The sequence below is a fragment of the Desmodus rotundus genome, unplaced genomic scaffold, assembly GCF_022682495.2.
Source record: "Desmodus rotundus isolate HL8 unplaced genomic scaffold, HLdesRot8A.1 manual_scaffold_91, whole genome shotgun sequence".
NCBI lineage: Eukaryota > Metazoa > Chordata > Mammalia > Chiroptera > Phyllostomidae > Desmodus > Desmodus rotundus.
Window position 1 is genome coordinate 20520 of NW_026527702.1, and position 16092 is coordinate 36611.

General features: G+C 54.6%; 2 protein-coding genes across 2 annotated transcripts; both read left to right on the forward strand.

The window, feature by feature from the left end:
• Positions 1 to 1625, forward strand: LOC139440646 (tetrapeptide repeat homeobox protein 2-like). Its single transcript, XM_071220503.1, has 3 exons — positions 1 to 109; positions 389 to 558; positions 1023 to 1625. Exons 1-3 carry the CDS (start codon positions 1 to 3, stop codon positions 1623 to 1625), a joined length of 882 nt encoding a protein of 293 aa, XP_071076604.1.
• Positions 1626 to 14139: 12514 nt separating this feature from the next.
• Positions 14140 to 15764, forward strand: LOC139440647 (tetrapeptide repeat homeobox protein 2-like). The gene is made up of 3 exons (XM_071220504.1): positions 14140 to 14248; positions 14528 to 14697; positions 15162 to 15764. The coding sequence occupies exons 1-3, from the start codon at positions 14140 to 14142 to the stop codon at positions 15762 to 15764; spliced, it is 882 nt and encodes a 293-aa protein (XP_071076605.1).
• Positions 15765 to 16092: the final 328 nt, after the last annotated feature.

Below are 16092 nucleotides of genomic sequence, written 5' to 3' on the forward strand. Positions count from 1 at the left end.
ATGAGAATAGGGCCTGGCACCCGCAGCCTCCTGCAAGTGCGGGTGGCTCCCTGCAGCGAGTGGAGGGTGGTGAAGCAGGTGAGGCGGGAACCACCTGGCGCCAGGCTGCGTGAGCCTGGGTCCCCGCATGCTTGTGCGGGCTGTGGGCGCTGTTCTTGTGCCCATTTTGAAGATGTGGAGACTGAGGCGTAGACGGGTGAGGGGCCGGGTCAGGAAGGTGGAGGGTCTGGGCGGCTGGTCTGGATGCCTGGCTGCACCCACAGCGCGGCCCCGACCTTGGCCTCGGCCCCCACTCCCATCCTCACCTGCTGTCAAGGGCCTGGCCCAGGTGGGGTTACCTGGGGACTGTCTGTGAGGCTCCTTTGACCCCGTTTTCCTCTTCTTCCAGGCTTCTCGCTGCCCCTAAAGCCCCCAAAGCGGCGGCGACAGCAGCGCTCGGTGTACAGCGTGGTACAGCGGGATGAGCTGGAGAGGTTCTTCCAGAACAACCATTACCCGTCCTACGAAGAGCGCGAGACCCTGGCGGCCAGGCTGAACCTCCAGGAACAGCAAGTGCAGGTACCTCCCAACCCAATCCCACGGCTTGGAGACCACAGGCCGCCTGCCCTCCCTCTGGGCCGCAGGTGGGGCGGATGAGGGGCCAGAGAGCCCAGTGCTGCCCGGGGTCACCCCGATAGCAAGGGATCACCCGTGTGGACCCAGGGCCCAGCCCCGAGCCCACCTCACCCTGTGTGGTGCAAACCGGCCAACGCAATTATCCCCAAAGCGATGCCCCGGAGTCTCCCCATGCCTGGGCCTCAGGGCCTCTCTGAACCCGGGGTGCTCTGGGGCAGACCGCGTCCTGGCCCCTGGGTGTCCCCGCCTGTGGCCACTGAACCCAGGAGCCAAAAGCTGGGTTGTGGGGGGAGGGAGATGTGTGAGGCCACGTGGCCCTCCTCACCTGGGCCGCCTCACCCCTGGGCAAAAGTGGGTGCTGCAAGCTCCTGTCCTCTTACACTTGCTCCCGTCCCCTCTCACCCCAGGTGTGGTTCAAGAACCGCCGGGCCAAACAGACTAGGCTGCAGGGAGGAACCAGAACCAGGCAGCCTGGCTCGAAAGCCCGTGCCTCGTCCCTGGGCCCAGGAGTCCACAGGGCCGCACCTGCTGCAGTGGGACCTGGGTTGCTAGACGAGCTGGTACTGCCCTCGCCTCCTTGGTTCACTGAGGACCCAGTACAGCCCTCGGGTCCTGGTTTCGTCGAGGACCCGGTATTGTCCTTGGGTCCTGGGTTCGCCGAGGACCCGGTATTGCCCTCGGGTCCTGGGTTCACTGAGGACTTGGAGTCCCTTTGGGACCTATTGTTTCCCGAGGATCCCGAGTCCTCCGGCAGCTCTATGCTTCCTGGGGGCTCAGGTTTCCACAACCCCTTGGGAGGCATTGCAGCAGCGGAATCCAGTGCCTCCAGCCCCCTGCAGGCCTGGGGGGCTCCTGCCCAGGACGCCCAGAATCCGGTCCCCGGCGCAGCCGCTCCAGCTGCATCTCCAGCTCCGGTTCCAGCTCCAGCCGAGGTCCCAGTCAGTCTTGAGGACTCAAACGACGGGGATCTCTGGCCAGACATTGATCTCCTGGATCTGCTGTCCCTGTGAGACCCGTTAGAGGGACCCTCCTCCTCGCCTCCTCCATCTGGGAACCAAGGAATGGACTCTGTGGATGGGAAGGACTCTGACCCCAGGATGTCCCTGGGTCTAACGGGGCATCTGTCCCAGCGAAGTCCTCCAGACCCCGTGGGACCAGAGGCGACCAGGGTGTCTGTTCCAGCACCGTGGGCCCAGGCGGGTGCGGGAAGCAGGGCTGGCGGGGCTTGGTGGTGGGTTACTCTGGTGCAGCGTGAATCCACTTGTATTTCTCTAACTTTGGGAGTTAGAGGTCCGCTGCTGAGATTTACAGTCTAAGTATCACACTCAGCTCTTGCTGGTGTGGCTCAGTGGATTGAGAGCCTGCCTGGGAACTGATGGGTGGCCCGTTTGATTCGCAGTCAGGGCCCATGCCTGGGTCGAGGGCCACGTGGGGGCGTACAGGAGGCAGCCCACCCGTGTTTCTCTTGTACAAGGATGTATCCCTCTGGCTCCTTCTCCCTCCCTCACCCTGTGTGTAAAACCAAGTAAATGAAATAATTAAAAAAAATTAAAATCCAATCTAAGTCTATCGTTTCTTTCTTCATTAGAATTTTACAAAGGTTCCCTACAAAGTGTTTTGATTTTAATCGTCATGGGCTTAGGCACAGATTTATGTGGGTTCAGTTCTAGCGCTGGATTATTGCCTGACTTTTTGGAAGGTATTTTCAAATACGCCCTATTTATAGGACTCAGTTGACCGACTTTGTTATCAGTTGATACTATTATTTTGAGGCAGGGACCTGACTCCAATTGTTCAAGTGCTAATGGCTTACCTGGACATTGCGGGGGGATTTATGATTTGAAAATTAATAAAGTGCATGGTTACCTTGTAAACACTGTTTCCTGCAGGGACTGCGAGTTTGCCTCCTCCTCGGGGACCCCCAGTCAGGCAGGGTGGGAGCGCCCCTGACCCCTTCTCTCTGCTCCTTTGTCTCCACCTCCCGCTTCCTCTGCCGCCTCCTTGTGGCCGTGCTGGCCCCTGCGTCTCCCCCAGCCGGTTCCCTGACCGGATCCTGGTCCCACACAGCAAACGCTCCAACCCTCTCAGGCCAGGCCAGCCTCGTCGGAGCACAGAGACAATTAGATCAGATTTGGCGGCCGGTCTCGGGCGCACTGCCGGCGGGGAGTGCTGGGGGTGCGGGAGGGACAGGCGGACTGGCGGGATACAATGAAAGCCCCTCCCGCTTCCCGGAGAGACCCAGGTAGGGTTGCGCGCGAGCGCGCGAACGGACGCACGCGCAAGGACGCACCCGCACACCCCCACACCACTGGAACCAAAACTCCATTTAGACCCTAACATCGTAGGAACTGCAGGAAGAAATCCAAGAATTTCCCACCTATCCCTGCAGAGGGAGCTCAGGTGGGGGAGACCTTGGGGAAGTTCTTGAGGGCAGGAGGTAGGAGATGAGTTTCGGATTCGCACCCTAGGCAGAGGCGGGGGTGGGGGTGGGGGTGGGGGGAGGGAGGGCAGAGCCCACGTCGCGCTGCAGATACGCAAGGACCTGGCGTGAATGGAAACCGGATTCATTTTCTAAAGAATGCAGACAGAGTTTGCACAAGTCCGGACTGACCGAGTAGAAAGTGAGTGGATTAAGTGACACAGGGTACGTCCCTTGCTCATCTTCTCAGTTCCTTTCCACCTCCTTCCCCAACCCTCCTCCCCACCACACACCCTTTTTCTGCACGCGGGATAATACCAACTCCTAGGAAGCTCCACCCTAGGTCTCCTCACAAGCCCAGGCTGTGCCCCGACCATCCCCAATAGCAATGCCTGGGCTTCTCCCTCAGTTCAGGTCTTAAGTTCCCCATAGCTGTGTCTTCCAGGGTAGTGCCAGAGCAAGAATTTCTCTTTGCCTAGCTGTAGCAAAATTAATTAATTAATTTAAAAAAATTGCGCCCTCAGTCACATGGCTATGGGCTCCCTGTTGAAGTTGCTGACGCCTACCGGGGACCCTGCGCACCACACAGGTCCGTCTGTGATGGTACCCACCGCAGTCCTTGCAGACCTATTGGTGGTCTCCATGGCATCCGTGGTAAAGATGTGAATCTGTGCGTTTTGCTGTGGAGAAAGTGAAGCTTTTAGACTCAGGGCGTATAGGAAGAGAGTTCATTGTACCTTGAACGCACGGGTGAAGTTCAAGCTTAAGGCCGTTCTGGGTGAGTGGGGTGGAGAGGGCAGTGGTGCGGGTAGAAGGGTCCTTGCCTGGTCAGACGATCAGAGAGGGGAGGAGGAAGCCAAAGGGAAATCCGGAGAGCCCAGGAATGAGGGGGCAGAAGGGGCCAGAAGGGTCTCTGAATTCAGCAGGTCCGAGTCAGCAGAAATAGCTAGGGAACAGCGTGGTATGGACTGGGACCCGGAGATAGGGGGTGTCCCACTCTCCAGGTGGAATGAATCTGGACCAGACTGTAAGAAGGCAGCCAGATCCGAGGGACTGCAGGGCCAGGCAGGCAGATGATCAGCTTCTAGCTTGTGTTTCTCGGATGCAAAGATGGCAACTGGAGAAAATTGAAGAGGCAAGCCGATTTCCAGCAGTGACAAGTGGAGTCTTTGAGTGGCGCCGAGGATAGAGAGCTATTTGAAGTAGACAGAATCACTGTTTGAAATCCAGGGGTGCTGGCTCTCATCCTGGCGAGGGGGAAGGTGGGCATTGGACACCTCACCTGGAATCTGCTCTCTGTTGCCCCTTCCACGCAGACGTATTACCTGGCACCTCCAACTCCAGTCTGCCAGGCCCTTCCCTAGAGGACGCGCACCCCACAGGGGGACCTTCACGTTTAGCCATTTGCTTCGTCTCAGATGCCGTGGGCCTCAACTTTGTCTCCTGCCGTTTTAACATTTTTATGCAGCAGGGTCTCTGGGAGTGAGAATGAAGGGATTCATTCCTACATGCAAACCTCAGTCACTGCTCTGCTGAGGAGCAGATGGACTCAGTAGACACAGAGCTGTCAGCATGAAGACCACACCAAGAGTGGAGTTTGTGAATAGAAAATTCAAAATTGCTGTATCTGGTTATCCTTGTGCAGAATTCACACACACACACACACACACACACACACACACACACACCCCACAAAAAAATTTAAAAAAAGGGAGAGAGAGGCACACACACAAATTAAATGCCAAAAAAGAAAGATTTTAAAAAATGGGTCCCAGCTGGTGTGGCTAAGTGGGTTGACTCTCGGCCTGCAAACCAAAGTGTTGCTCCTTCGATTCCTAATCAGGGCACATGCCTGGGTTGTGGGCCTGGTCCCCAGTAGGGGATTTTGGAGAAGCAACCACGCATTGGTTTCTTTCCCTCTCTTTCTCCCTCACGTCCCCTCTCTCTAAAAATAAATAAATAAAATGTTTAAAAATGGCCATCGTTGTTTTTGTAGTAAATGAGTACACTATGTGCCCATAATTTTGCTTGTAAAAAGAAATTTAAACCGTTGTTTGACTCTGTACTGGAAATTCTGCTAAATAAAATGCCTAATAGAAAATAACCCTGAAGTAGTGGAATTTCAAAATTGTTGTTGCCGTGAACACATTGCGAGAGATACAGCTGGGTCAGATGAAGATGTGGTTCATTCAGGGGAACCCACAGGGCCGGGAGATACCGGGTGTCCCCATACCTGTGGTAATGCTTCTGGACCACTAGGGGGCATCGCCACACCACTGCTCCGGAGCCGGGGACCTTGGGTGGGATGGGAGAGACGCTCCACATTCAAGTGGGAGAAAAGACACGCAGATAAGATTCTATTTGTTTCTGTGAGTCTAATGTGAAGCTAAAACGAAAAGAGCCAGAGGATGCTAATTTGGCAAGGATTGGGAACCCTGTCACCCGGGAATTTGAATTGGAACCACCTGTTGCACGCACGCCTTTGGAATCCACAGTCCCAGCCCTGGGCGTCTGCCCAATGGGGGTGTCCGCCGAGGGACACACGGAGACACACATTCCGAGGCGCGTGAGGGATTATAGTCCAAATTGGAAACTTCCCAATCGCCCATCAACCATCTAACGAATGAAGTAAATTTTGCTCCAGTCGCTCCGTAACATACTGTTTGTGAGCACAAGCACTTAACGTGAGATCCGCCACCTTAACGAATCGTAGATGGACAATACGGTATCGTTACCTGTGGGTACAACTCTATAGCCGGTCTCTGGACCTTACGCACCTGGTGTAACCGGAACTTGGTACCCGCAGCCCTGGGCAGCCCCCACTGTCCCCTCTGTCCAGCAGCTGGCCTATTTTAGATTCCTCACCCAGGGGAAGCTGTGCACTACGTGTCCTTCTCTCTGGCTCCTGGCACTTAGCCTACCGTCCACCAGTTTCATCCATGTTGCCGCAAATGGCACAATTTCCTCCTTTGAGGCTCCTTAATCCTCCATTTGTGTGTACATTGCATGGCCTTTATCCACCCGTCTCTCGAACATTTTCCGGGACAGCCCACGTTTTGGCCAAAGCCGTGTTTTAAACAGGGAAAAGCTGGTGGGGAAGGAGCCCAGATTCACCCACGGGAGCATGGGTCACTGAAACGCGTCTCCATAGTAAATACTGAACTAGTTACGTAGTCAACATGGTGCAAAGCACGTATAAAATACGGGGTAAAAATGCCGGTTGGTGACAGCACCATACGGTACGCCATTTATGTAAGTTTCCAAGGCTTCCACTGATACTATATATCGGTTCCGGTCCAATCATGTGAGGCTGGAACTTACAGACCGCAAGGTCACAGGAATGAACAACTGGGGAGATACAGGCGATGGAGAGAAAAGGAGCCTTAGCTGCTTTTGTAATTTTATTTCTCATTTTTATAAAATAATTTTGGGAATAGCTTTGGTAATATGTATATTATTTTGTATCCTTCTAAATGTATTACATGTTTTTTAAGAGCTTGGATGTCACACAGTGAACTAGAGGTGGCCTGTTAATTTTTAACAATCAAGTTGTCAAAGTCCAGAGATTTCATCATTGAAGCCTCCGGGATGAAATAATTGGTTTCCCGCAGATTTGGCCAGCCTTTCACAGCAGGAGAACAAATATTTATTTTTATGAGACGTAGAAGTCCTTCAACATTATTCCCATGGGAACAGCTCTCGAGGAAGACCTGCCGTCTTCTCCTGGAATCTTTTCTCAAAGACTTCAGCTTGGGTCACCGTGAAGTGACTTTTCCAGTCCCCAGCAGTGCCTGAAAAATGTAAAACAAGACTCAGATCAGAATAGGGGCAGGTCTCAAGTCCCCAACGCATCTGCTCGGTAGTTAATGTCGCAGAATGACCAGTGGGCCACTGGTGGGCCTCTTCCTGCCTGCAGCCACACCTGTGCGGTGCATTCCCACTTCCCTCCATCTGGAAACGATCTCCTCCATTCTCCTCTCTCCCAGCCTACCCTGCACACGCACCACTCACCGACAGTAATGCAGCTCTCATTCAGACGCATCTAGAATCTGGCCATTTCTCACCACCTCTCTTTCCACCACCACCATGGCCCACGCCAGCACCATTTCTCACCTGGACTAGGAGGGTGTTAGACTTGTAATGAGTCTCTCCGTTTAGGATCTTTCTCCTTTCTAAGTCGTTCTCAGCATGGTGGCCATCTGATTCCTCCAGAGCAACAAGTCACTTCCTGCTCAGGTTCTCCGAGGACTTCTGGGGTCAGTCGGAGAAAGTGCCACGGCTTCCAGGTGGCTTAAGGTGACTCGGTCCCTCTCATTTCTCTGACTCCGCCTCTTATGACAGTCCACTTGCTCACGCCACTCCCTCACGCTGAGTCTTCTGATTTGGCCCCCAACCTGCTAGGCACCGCTCCCTTCTCAGACGGTTTGCAGTTCCCATCCTTCTTCCTGGGGTGCGGCTCGTCCGGGAATAGTCCTGTGGTGCCCGTTGGCTTCTTTCAAGTCTTCGCTCCATTGCGGTTTTCTCAGTGGGTGGCGCGTATCTCCACTGTGTGTTTTAGGAAGTCATACACTTTGCTTTCTGAATCGCCAAAGGCTTACTGTTCCGAGGCACGGACGCACGGCGAGTACTCAAGTGTTTGTTGGCAGGGTGACGGCAGAATCGGGGATGTTCTATTATTACCCCGTTGCACAGGTGAGGAGACGGAGGCCGTGAGAGGCTGCACAGGTAGAAAGCGATAGAGATGTGGATTTGAAGCAAAAGATTTTGACACCAGAAGCCGTACTCTTAATTTATGATCATATTATTACTTTGCAGGTCCTATAAATGAATACTTGGGCATTATATTAATATGGTAACTAATTTAACACGTTAGTTAAATTAACATACAACAGAATAATATATACTTATATATAAATTAGGAATATAAATTATACACTTATGTGCATAGAAATAATTGAGCAGAATGTCTAGTAAATAATTGCTGTCCTATACACATGTGCTGTCACTCTCGGGCTCATCAACATCGTTACTGGAACAATTCTTATTAGAATCGATTTCCTATGCTCACGTGTCCTCCATAACACGCCCGACTTGTCGTAAGCCACAAGCGGCTCTTGAGGTACCAGAATCTCGGAAAATTCAGTATGGCTGCCCCGGAGGAAACATCAGCCGAGAGAACGATTCTCGGCAGGCGAACCTGAGAAATCCAACAAGTTGTCTGCTTCCAAAATGCGATGGTATGAAAGGCACAGGGTAGACAGTCCCACTGCAAAAGGGAGAAATCAGAAAGAAGAAAGGCATCGTGGGTCCCAAGCCAATCCAATCTAGCAGGTCATCGTCCATTAAATTAAAATTTTTTTAAATTAAAGTGTAGTTAGCATGTAATATTATATTTGTTTCAGGTGTGAGACATTTATATATCTTATGGAGTGATCATGGTAAGTCCCGTAACCCTCTAGATTTCTCTTAAAGGTGTTGTTTGTGTATTTTTGGAGGGAGGGGAAGGGAGGGGGGAGGAGAGGGAAAGAAACGTCGATGGACTGGATATACCGCAGTTGCCTCTCACACGCCCCCAGCTGGGGCCTGACCTGGCCTGCAACCCAGGCGTGTGCTCTGACTGGGAATCGAACCGACCACCTTTCAGTTTGCAGGCCGCACTCAATCCACCGAGCCACACCAGCTGGGGCTCCCTCTAGATTTTAAGGATCGGGAATTCGCCTTTTTGTCCCGCTGCTCTGACCTTCTGGCCCACTGGGGTGGTGGCCCGCATCCCATCTGCCCTGAGGGGCAGCCCCCACCATTTGTGGTCTCTTGAATCATTTACATTCTTCCTTCCATGGGTCATCCTGGACAGTCTTGAATTTCAGGGCTCTGGGAATTTCAGGCTCCTCCTATCCGGTGCAGGGGACACTCTTCATTCACCTTTAGCCCAGAGGCATGGATGTGAGTAATCGCTCACCACAGTGTCTGACAGCAACACCGGCTCTCAGCTGCGTGCAAGGTCTCTCCTCTCTCCTTTGTCCAGCTGAGTCATTGTTTACACACGTCCCTGTGCAGGCTGGGACTTTGTGCTAACTCAGCAACGCGGCAGCACCAACACGACCATCCCCACTCCTGTCCTCGCCTCCCTGGTCAATCCCAGCTGGCAAGTCGGCAGGTGTGGCAAGTTCACCTGGACACTGTGTACAGCGGACACCCCCACGCCAGAATCACAGGAGACAGAATCTGAATGGCCTGGAAAGTCAGGTGACCACTCCAGGTCTAATCAACCCCCTCCAAATGTCTGCAGGTCACACCAGTCCTTGGAAAAGAGACCCCCTGATAAGAGTATATGAAGAGCCCTGGCTGGCGTAGCTCAGTGGATTGAGCACCGGCCTGAGAAGGAAAGAATTTCTGGTTCGATCCCCAGTCAGGGCAAATGGGTTGCAGGCCGGGTCTCCAGGGAGCTCACGAGAGAGGCAACCACACATTGATGTTTCTCTCCCTCCCCTTCCTCTCTGTCTAAAAATAAATGAATAATACAATCTTTAAAACAATCACGTGAATTCTCTGGGGGGATGAGCAGTTAAAGTTGACAAGTTCAAACACTCCCTGGTCCCGACTGTTAGTGCCCTACTCTGAGCACAAGAATGCCCTGTGCGTACTCCGCTGCCTTCTGAAGGAGGGCCGTTTTCATTGGCCCTTTCGAGTAAGTGATCCCTTCTTCCCATCTAAAAGCCAATTGGGCGGGAGAAAGTAACTGGATATCTTGTTTTTCCTTCATGACCAGGAAGGGGCTATTCTTGAGGACTAAGTTAACTTCTTCTGGTTCTAATGTCTTGCCCAGGCATCGGCAGATGTTCTGTAGAGTGCTTCTTGTGTCCTGGAAGAAGAAAATGCCAAAGAGAGGGTAGGGAAGGGAAAGGGCGAAGGAAAGGAGACGGGAAGGAGAAATGGCAGGAGGAGGAGCAGAAGGAGGGAGAGGAGGAGAGGGAGAGCACAGAAGTGTGGAGTTGGACGTGACCAGGAGGGAGAAAGGGAAGAAGGGAAACAGAAAGAGAACAACTATGGAAAAGGCCGAGTCCACATGAATTTCCCAGTGTAACTGAATTCGGGACACCTTGCCAGTAAAATATAGGGCGGCGTAGGATTTCTTACGAGACTTTTAGAACGTCGTCTGGACAAGTACGAGGTGGGTTAAGCGAGGGGAGGTTTAGGGAGGACTTGACAAAGACGTAAAGGGTTGATTTCAAATGCTGAATGTCCCATCAAGGAACATGGTTCGTCATAAGGAACATTTGAATACCAATGGAGGTTTATGAGATCTTTTTTAAAAGTATATTTTATTGATAATGTCATTAAAGTTGTCCTGACTTGTCCTCCTTGCCTCCCTCTACCCCGTGCCTCCCACTCCCTCAGGCAATCCCCCCACCATTGTTCACGTCCCTGGGTCGTGCATCGAAGTTCTTTGGCTTCTCCATTTCCTACTGCACTTTACACTCCCACTGGCTCTTCTGTAACTGCCTATCTGTTCTTAATCTCCTCACCTCTTCCCCCATTCTGCCCCTTCCCCCTCGCAGCTGGCAACCTTCCAGTAACTAACTTCTTTTCTCTTGCTGCTTTTAAGAGTTCCTCTTTCTCTTTAACCTTTGGTTTTGTAACTATGATGTGTCTTGGAGTGGGCCTCTTTGCATCCATCATAATTGGCACTCTCTGTGCTTCCTGGACTTGTATGTCTATTCCCTTCACCAACTTAGGGAAGCTTTCTTTCACTGTTTTTTTCAGAGAGATTTCTAATTTCTTGCCCTTTCTCTTCCTTTTCTGGCACTCCTATGAGGCAAATGTTGGACCTCTTAAAGGTGTCCCAGGGGCTGCTTACACTGTCCTCATTTTTTTTTTTTTGGATTCTTTTTTTCTTCTTGTTGTTCTGATTGGTTGATTTTTTTTCTTCCTTATGTTCCAAATCATTGATTTGATACTTGGCTTCATCCACTCTACTGTTGTTTCCCTGTAAATGGTCCTTTAGTTCAATTAGTGTATCCTTGGGTTCTGACTAGGTCTTTTTTATGCTGCTGGGGTCCTCACTGAGTTCCTGGAGAATCTTTATAAACAGCGTTTCAAACTCTGCATCTGATAGATTGCTTATCTCCGTTGCCCTTAGCTCTTTTCCTGGAGGTTTGCATCTTGGGGGCAAGAGGTGGGTCAACCATGGGGGTGGGGCAGAATCCAGGAGTGCGCACAAATACCTTAGGTGTGTCTGCATACATGCGTTTTTGCTTTTCTTTTTGTTTTTGCATGTGCTAATTAAATGTGTCCCTTCTCAGAAATGAGACATTACTCGCTGGCAACAACTCATCATTAGCGGTCACCTGGAGCTTTCCTCATTCTAAACAACGGAGTTAGGGAGCAAAAGTCTCCCAAGGACCCAGAACCCGCTGGAAACAGGAAGTCAGACCTCCTCCGCCAGGCGCACAGCCCAAACAGCACGCGGAAAATCTTCAGTTGTTGCTAAAAGTCCCTCCTCTCACGCCTTTTAACCGTTCATTAGTCTGGCGTTGCCAAGCATGATTTAATTTTTCTCTTGCTCCCGGACATGAATTAATTCAATGAACGCAGTTCACTGATATGTCGAAAAATGTATATTTGTGCCTGTTCCCAGTGGACAGGAATTCTCCCAGAGCAATTTTTTCTTTTGACGATAAATCTGTTGGGGCAAAGATACTATCCAGGGCTGATCCCTCAACCCACCTTACCGACGCAGGCTCCCACATCCCTGAAAAAATTCCTCCACCAGCCTACACTCCATGGATGGGAAGCGAAGGCCACTCCCTCCTCCCGCACCCCACCGGGTCTGCAGGCAACCCATTGCTTTCGCCCGGATCAGCCCAGTGGACAAGAAAACGAGCGTGACGTCTGCTTTTCCTCGGTATTGCTACATGCCCCTGCCGCAAAAGCCACCCGTTTAAAGCAGGCAATTCAGAGTTTTTCAGTTCACCCGCAGAGTCTCCCATCCACCACCACCACCAGCAACCGGAGGACATTTCCATCACCCCAGGTAGAAACCCAACCCAACCACACCTGTCTCCAGTTACTCCCGACTACCCCTCCCCCCCCAGCCGCCCCCGCCACTAGGGAGTTGTCCCGGGATTTTTTGCTAAATGAGGCCGACACTATACGCCCTTTTGTGGCCTGTTGGAAGGCTCCCCCGCGTTGCGGCATCGGTCAGCATTTCGTTCCTTTTCATGGCTGAATAATATTCCGTTGCACGAATACACGAGGCTTGGTTTCTCCCTTCCCCAGTTGATAGTGGTTTGGGTTTGTCTTTGCTTTTCTGGCGATTGTGAACTGTCAACTTGTCCATCCACCCACACCTTTCCTGGCCGATTACAGGGCTGCACTCCCGAATCCCCGAGGGCTTTCCCGCCCCTCCCCCCGCCCCAGCCTGGTTACAGGGTCATAGGCGTGTCAACCTGTTTGACGAGCACTGGCCATGGCTTGCGGCATTTGCCAGCATAGAGCGTGAGGTAGCGGGCCAAAATTAGGAGCGAAATCTCAATGAACATGTCTGTATGTTATATTCAGTTTGAATTTGATCTCCCGAGAAATTTGTAGCTCGCCGACGGTGAGCCTTGTGAGCCAGGCTTAGCCTGACAATGGACCCCTAGGCCCCACCAGGGTCCTGCCACAAGATGAGGTCGCCTAGGGGTCTGGCCAGAACAGATTCATCTCCGCTGTCTTCCTGATAGTCGTTGGCGGAGGGACGCGGACAGATACCACCGAGTCCCTCGCAGAAACAACCCACCCTCCAAATATGACAGAGGGAGGTTTACTGGCGCCTCCCCACCCCCTCAGCCGCCAAGCCCAGGGTGGACCCCTCTCCTCATCTTTGCCCATCGAATCAGCACAACGTTACACTTAATCTCCTTTCGACAGCAGCGAGAGGGGGCCTCTCGTCACACGTTGCAGACCACGGAAATTGCTCGGTTTTCCCGCGTTGCCATCAGGGCCCGCCTCGGGTCTGGCGACCAGCGCGCTCCCGAGAAGCGGGAGAACCGTGGGAGGACCTAGGAAAGCCGCCCTGAGCCGGGAAGCCGCGGTTGGGCGCGGGAGGTGACCCCAGCCACCAGATCGCTCCGCCGCGTCTCTCTCGGTACTTGAGCCCTAGTGAGCTGCCACTCGCACCGAGGATAGTAAAAGTCCCCAGGGGGTGAGCGCTGTGAGTTGAACTGTCTCCTGACCCGAGTCCCCAGCAGACCCTGGACAGGAGAGGAGCCCGGCCTGACGTTTCCACGCGGGTCTGCACCGCTCGCAAGGGCTGGACGCAGTGACCAGGGACACACAGAGCAGACCCGGTTCATTCGTTCACGGCCGACATCGGCTCACTGTCCACCTGGCCCCCTCGCACCACCACCGGGGAGGAAAACCAGCCCCTACGAATTCACGCCACGGTCAGGGCCAGTGTGTCTGAACCCTGCCCGTCTCCCGGGCCTGGGGACCACCGGACAACAGCGTGGAGAAATGCCCGTGGGCTCTGGGCACCTGGGAGGAGGCTGCTGGGTGGTGGGGCAGGTGGGACGCCCAGGACTGGCCAGGGAGAGGGTGGGCCCGCGGCACTGGCTGGACCCGGGGAGGGACGTTTCCAGCAATGCCTACCCCCCACCAAGGAATGGTTAAGTCCCCGCGACTCCTCACCCCACGTGACCCCACCCTACCTTACTCCACCCCCTTCCCGAGCTACAGCCCCAGGCTATCTGGCCTCTCAGGTTCCATTCCCCAAGATAGGCCCCACACACAGTAGGTCCTCAATAAAAGGATTAGTCCAGGAATGCGTCTCCTGAGGGGGCGTGGCCAAGGGTGAAGGTGGTTTCCGAGGACCCTGAGGTCCCACTCGGGGGTATTTAAAGCCCAGACCTGGAAGACAGAGCATCAAACACGGCAGACTCAGCAGCATCCAGGATGCAAGAACCCAGGTCTTGGGAGGGTGAGTCTGGACCCACCGAGGCAGGAAGGGAGAAGAGGCGGAGGGCCGAGGCTGTGCCAGCGGGCTCTTGGGCGTGCAGAAGAGGACCCCTTGTCTGGGAGGGCCTAGTGAGTTTGGGGCTGGAAGGATATTTGGGAGCAGCGTGATGAGAATAGGGCCTGGCACCCGCAGCCTCCTGCAAGTGCGGGTGGCTCCCTGCAGCGAGTGGAGGGTGGTGAAGCAGGTGAGGCGGGAACCACCTGGCGCCAGGCTGCGTGAGCCTGGGTCCCCGCATGCTTGTGCGGGCTGTGGGCGCTGTTCTTGTGCCCATTTTGAAGATGTGGAGACTGAGGCGTAGACGGGTGAGGGGCCGGGTCAGGAAGGTGGAGGGTCTGGGCGGCTGGTCTGGATGCCTGGCTGCACCCACAGCGCGGCCCCGACCTTGGCCTCGGCCCCCACTCCCATCCTCACCTGCTGTCAAGGGCCTGGCCCAGGTGGGGTTACCTGGGGACTGTCTGTGAGGCTCCTTTGACCCCGTTTTCCTCTTCTTCCAGGCTTCTCGCTGCCCCTAAAGCCCCCAAAGCGGCGGCGACAGCAGCGCTCGGTGTACAGCGTGGTACAGCGGGATGAGCTGGAGAGGTTCTTCCAGAACAACCATTACCCGTCCTACGAAGAGCGCGAGACCCTGGCGGCCAGGCTGAACCTCCAGGAACAGCAAGTGCAGGTACCTCCCAACCCAATCCCACGGCTTGGAGACCACAGGCCGCCTGCCCTCCCTCTGGGCCGCAGGTGGGGCGGATGAGGGGCCAGAGAGCCCAGTGCTGCCCGGGGTCACCCCGATAGCAAGGGATCACCCGTGTGGACCCAGGGCCCAGCCCCGAGCCCACCTCACCCTGTGTGGTGCAAACCGGCCAACGCAATTATCCCCAAAGCGATGCCCCGGAGTCTCCCCATGCCTGGGCCTCAGGGCCTCTCTGAACCCGGGGTGCTCTGGGGCAGACCGCGTCCTGGCCCCTGGGTGTCCCCGCCTGTGGCCACTGAACCCAGGAGCCAAAAGCTGGGTTGTGGGGGGAGGGAGATGTGTGAGGCCACGTGGCCCTCCTCACCTGGGCCGCCTCACCCCTGGGCAAAAGTGGGTGCTGCAAGCTCCTGTCCTCTTACACTTGCTCCCGTCCCCTCTCACCCCAGGTGTGGTTCAAGAACCGCCGGGCCAAACAGACTAGGCTGCAGGGAGGAACCAGAACCAGGCAGCCTGGCTCGAAAGCCCGTGCCTCGTCCCTGGGCCCAGGAGTCCACAGGGCCGCACCTGCTGCAGTGGGACCTGGGTTGCTAGACGAGCTGGTACTGCCCTCGCCTCCTTGGTTCACTGAGGACCCAGTACAGCCCTCGGGTCCTGGTTTCGTCGAGGACCCGGTATTGTCCTTGGGTCCTGGGTTCGCCGAGGACCCGGTATTGCCCTCGGGTCCTGGGTTCACTGAGGACTTGGAGTCCCTTTGGGACCTATTGTTTCCCGAGGATCCCGAGTCCTCCGGCAGCTCTATGCTTCCTGGGGGCTCAGGTTTCCACAACCCCTTGGGAGGCATTGCAGCAGCGGAATCCAGTGCCTCCAGCCCCCTGCAGGCCTGGGGGGCTCCTGCCCAGGACGCCCAGAATCCGGTCCCCGGCGCAGCCGCTCCAGCTGCATCTCCAGCTCCGGTTCCAGCTCCAGCCGAGGTCCCAGTCAGTCTTGAGGACTCAAACGACGGGGATCTCTGGCCAGACATTGATCTCCTGGATCTGCTGTCCCTGTGAGACCCGTTAGAGGGACCCTCCTCCTCGCCTCCTCCATCTGGGAACCAAGGAATGGACTCTGTGGATGGGAAGGACTCTGACCCCAGGATGTCCCTGGGTCTAACGGGGCATCTGTCCCAGCGAAGTCCTCCAGACCCCGTGGGACCAGAGGCGACCAGGGTGTCTGTTCCAGCACCGTGGGCCCAGGCGGGTGCGGGAAGCAGGGCTGGCGGGGCTTGGTGGTGGGTTACTCTGGTGCAGCGTGAATCCACTTGTATTTCTCTAACTTTGGGAGTTAGAGGTCCGCTGCTGAGATTTACAGTCTAAGTATCACACTCAGCTCTTGCTG

Coding starts and splice junctions, on each gene's coding strand:
- LOC139440646 (XM_071220503.1), top strand. CDS start 1: ATGAGAATAGGGCCTGGCACCCGCAGCCTCCTGCAAGTGCGGGTGGCT. Junction 110..388: donor ACCACCTGGCGCCAGGCTGC/GTGAGCCTGGGT, acceptor CTCTTCTTCCAG/GCTTCTCGCTGCCCCTAAAG. Junction 559..1,022: donor TCCAGGAACAGCAAGTGCAG/GTACCTCCCAAC, acceptor CTCTCACCCCAG/GTGTGGTTCAAGAACCGCCG.
- LOC139440647 (XM_071220504.1), top strand. CDS start 14,140: ATGAGAATAGGGCCTGGCACCCGCAGCCTCCTGCAAGTGCGGGTGGCT. Junction 14,249..14,527: donor ACCACCTGGCGCCAGGCTGC/GTGAGCCTGGGT, acceptor CTCTTCTTCCAG/GCTTCTCGCTGCCCCTAAAG. Junction 14,698..15,161: donor TCCAGGAACAGCAAGTGCAG/GTACCTCCCAAC, acceptor CTCTCACCCCAG/GTGTGGTTCAAGAACCGCCG.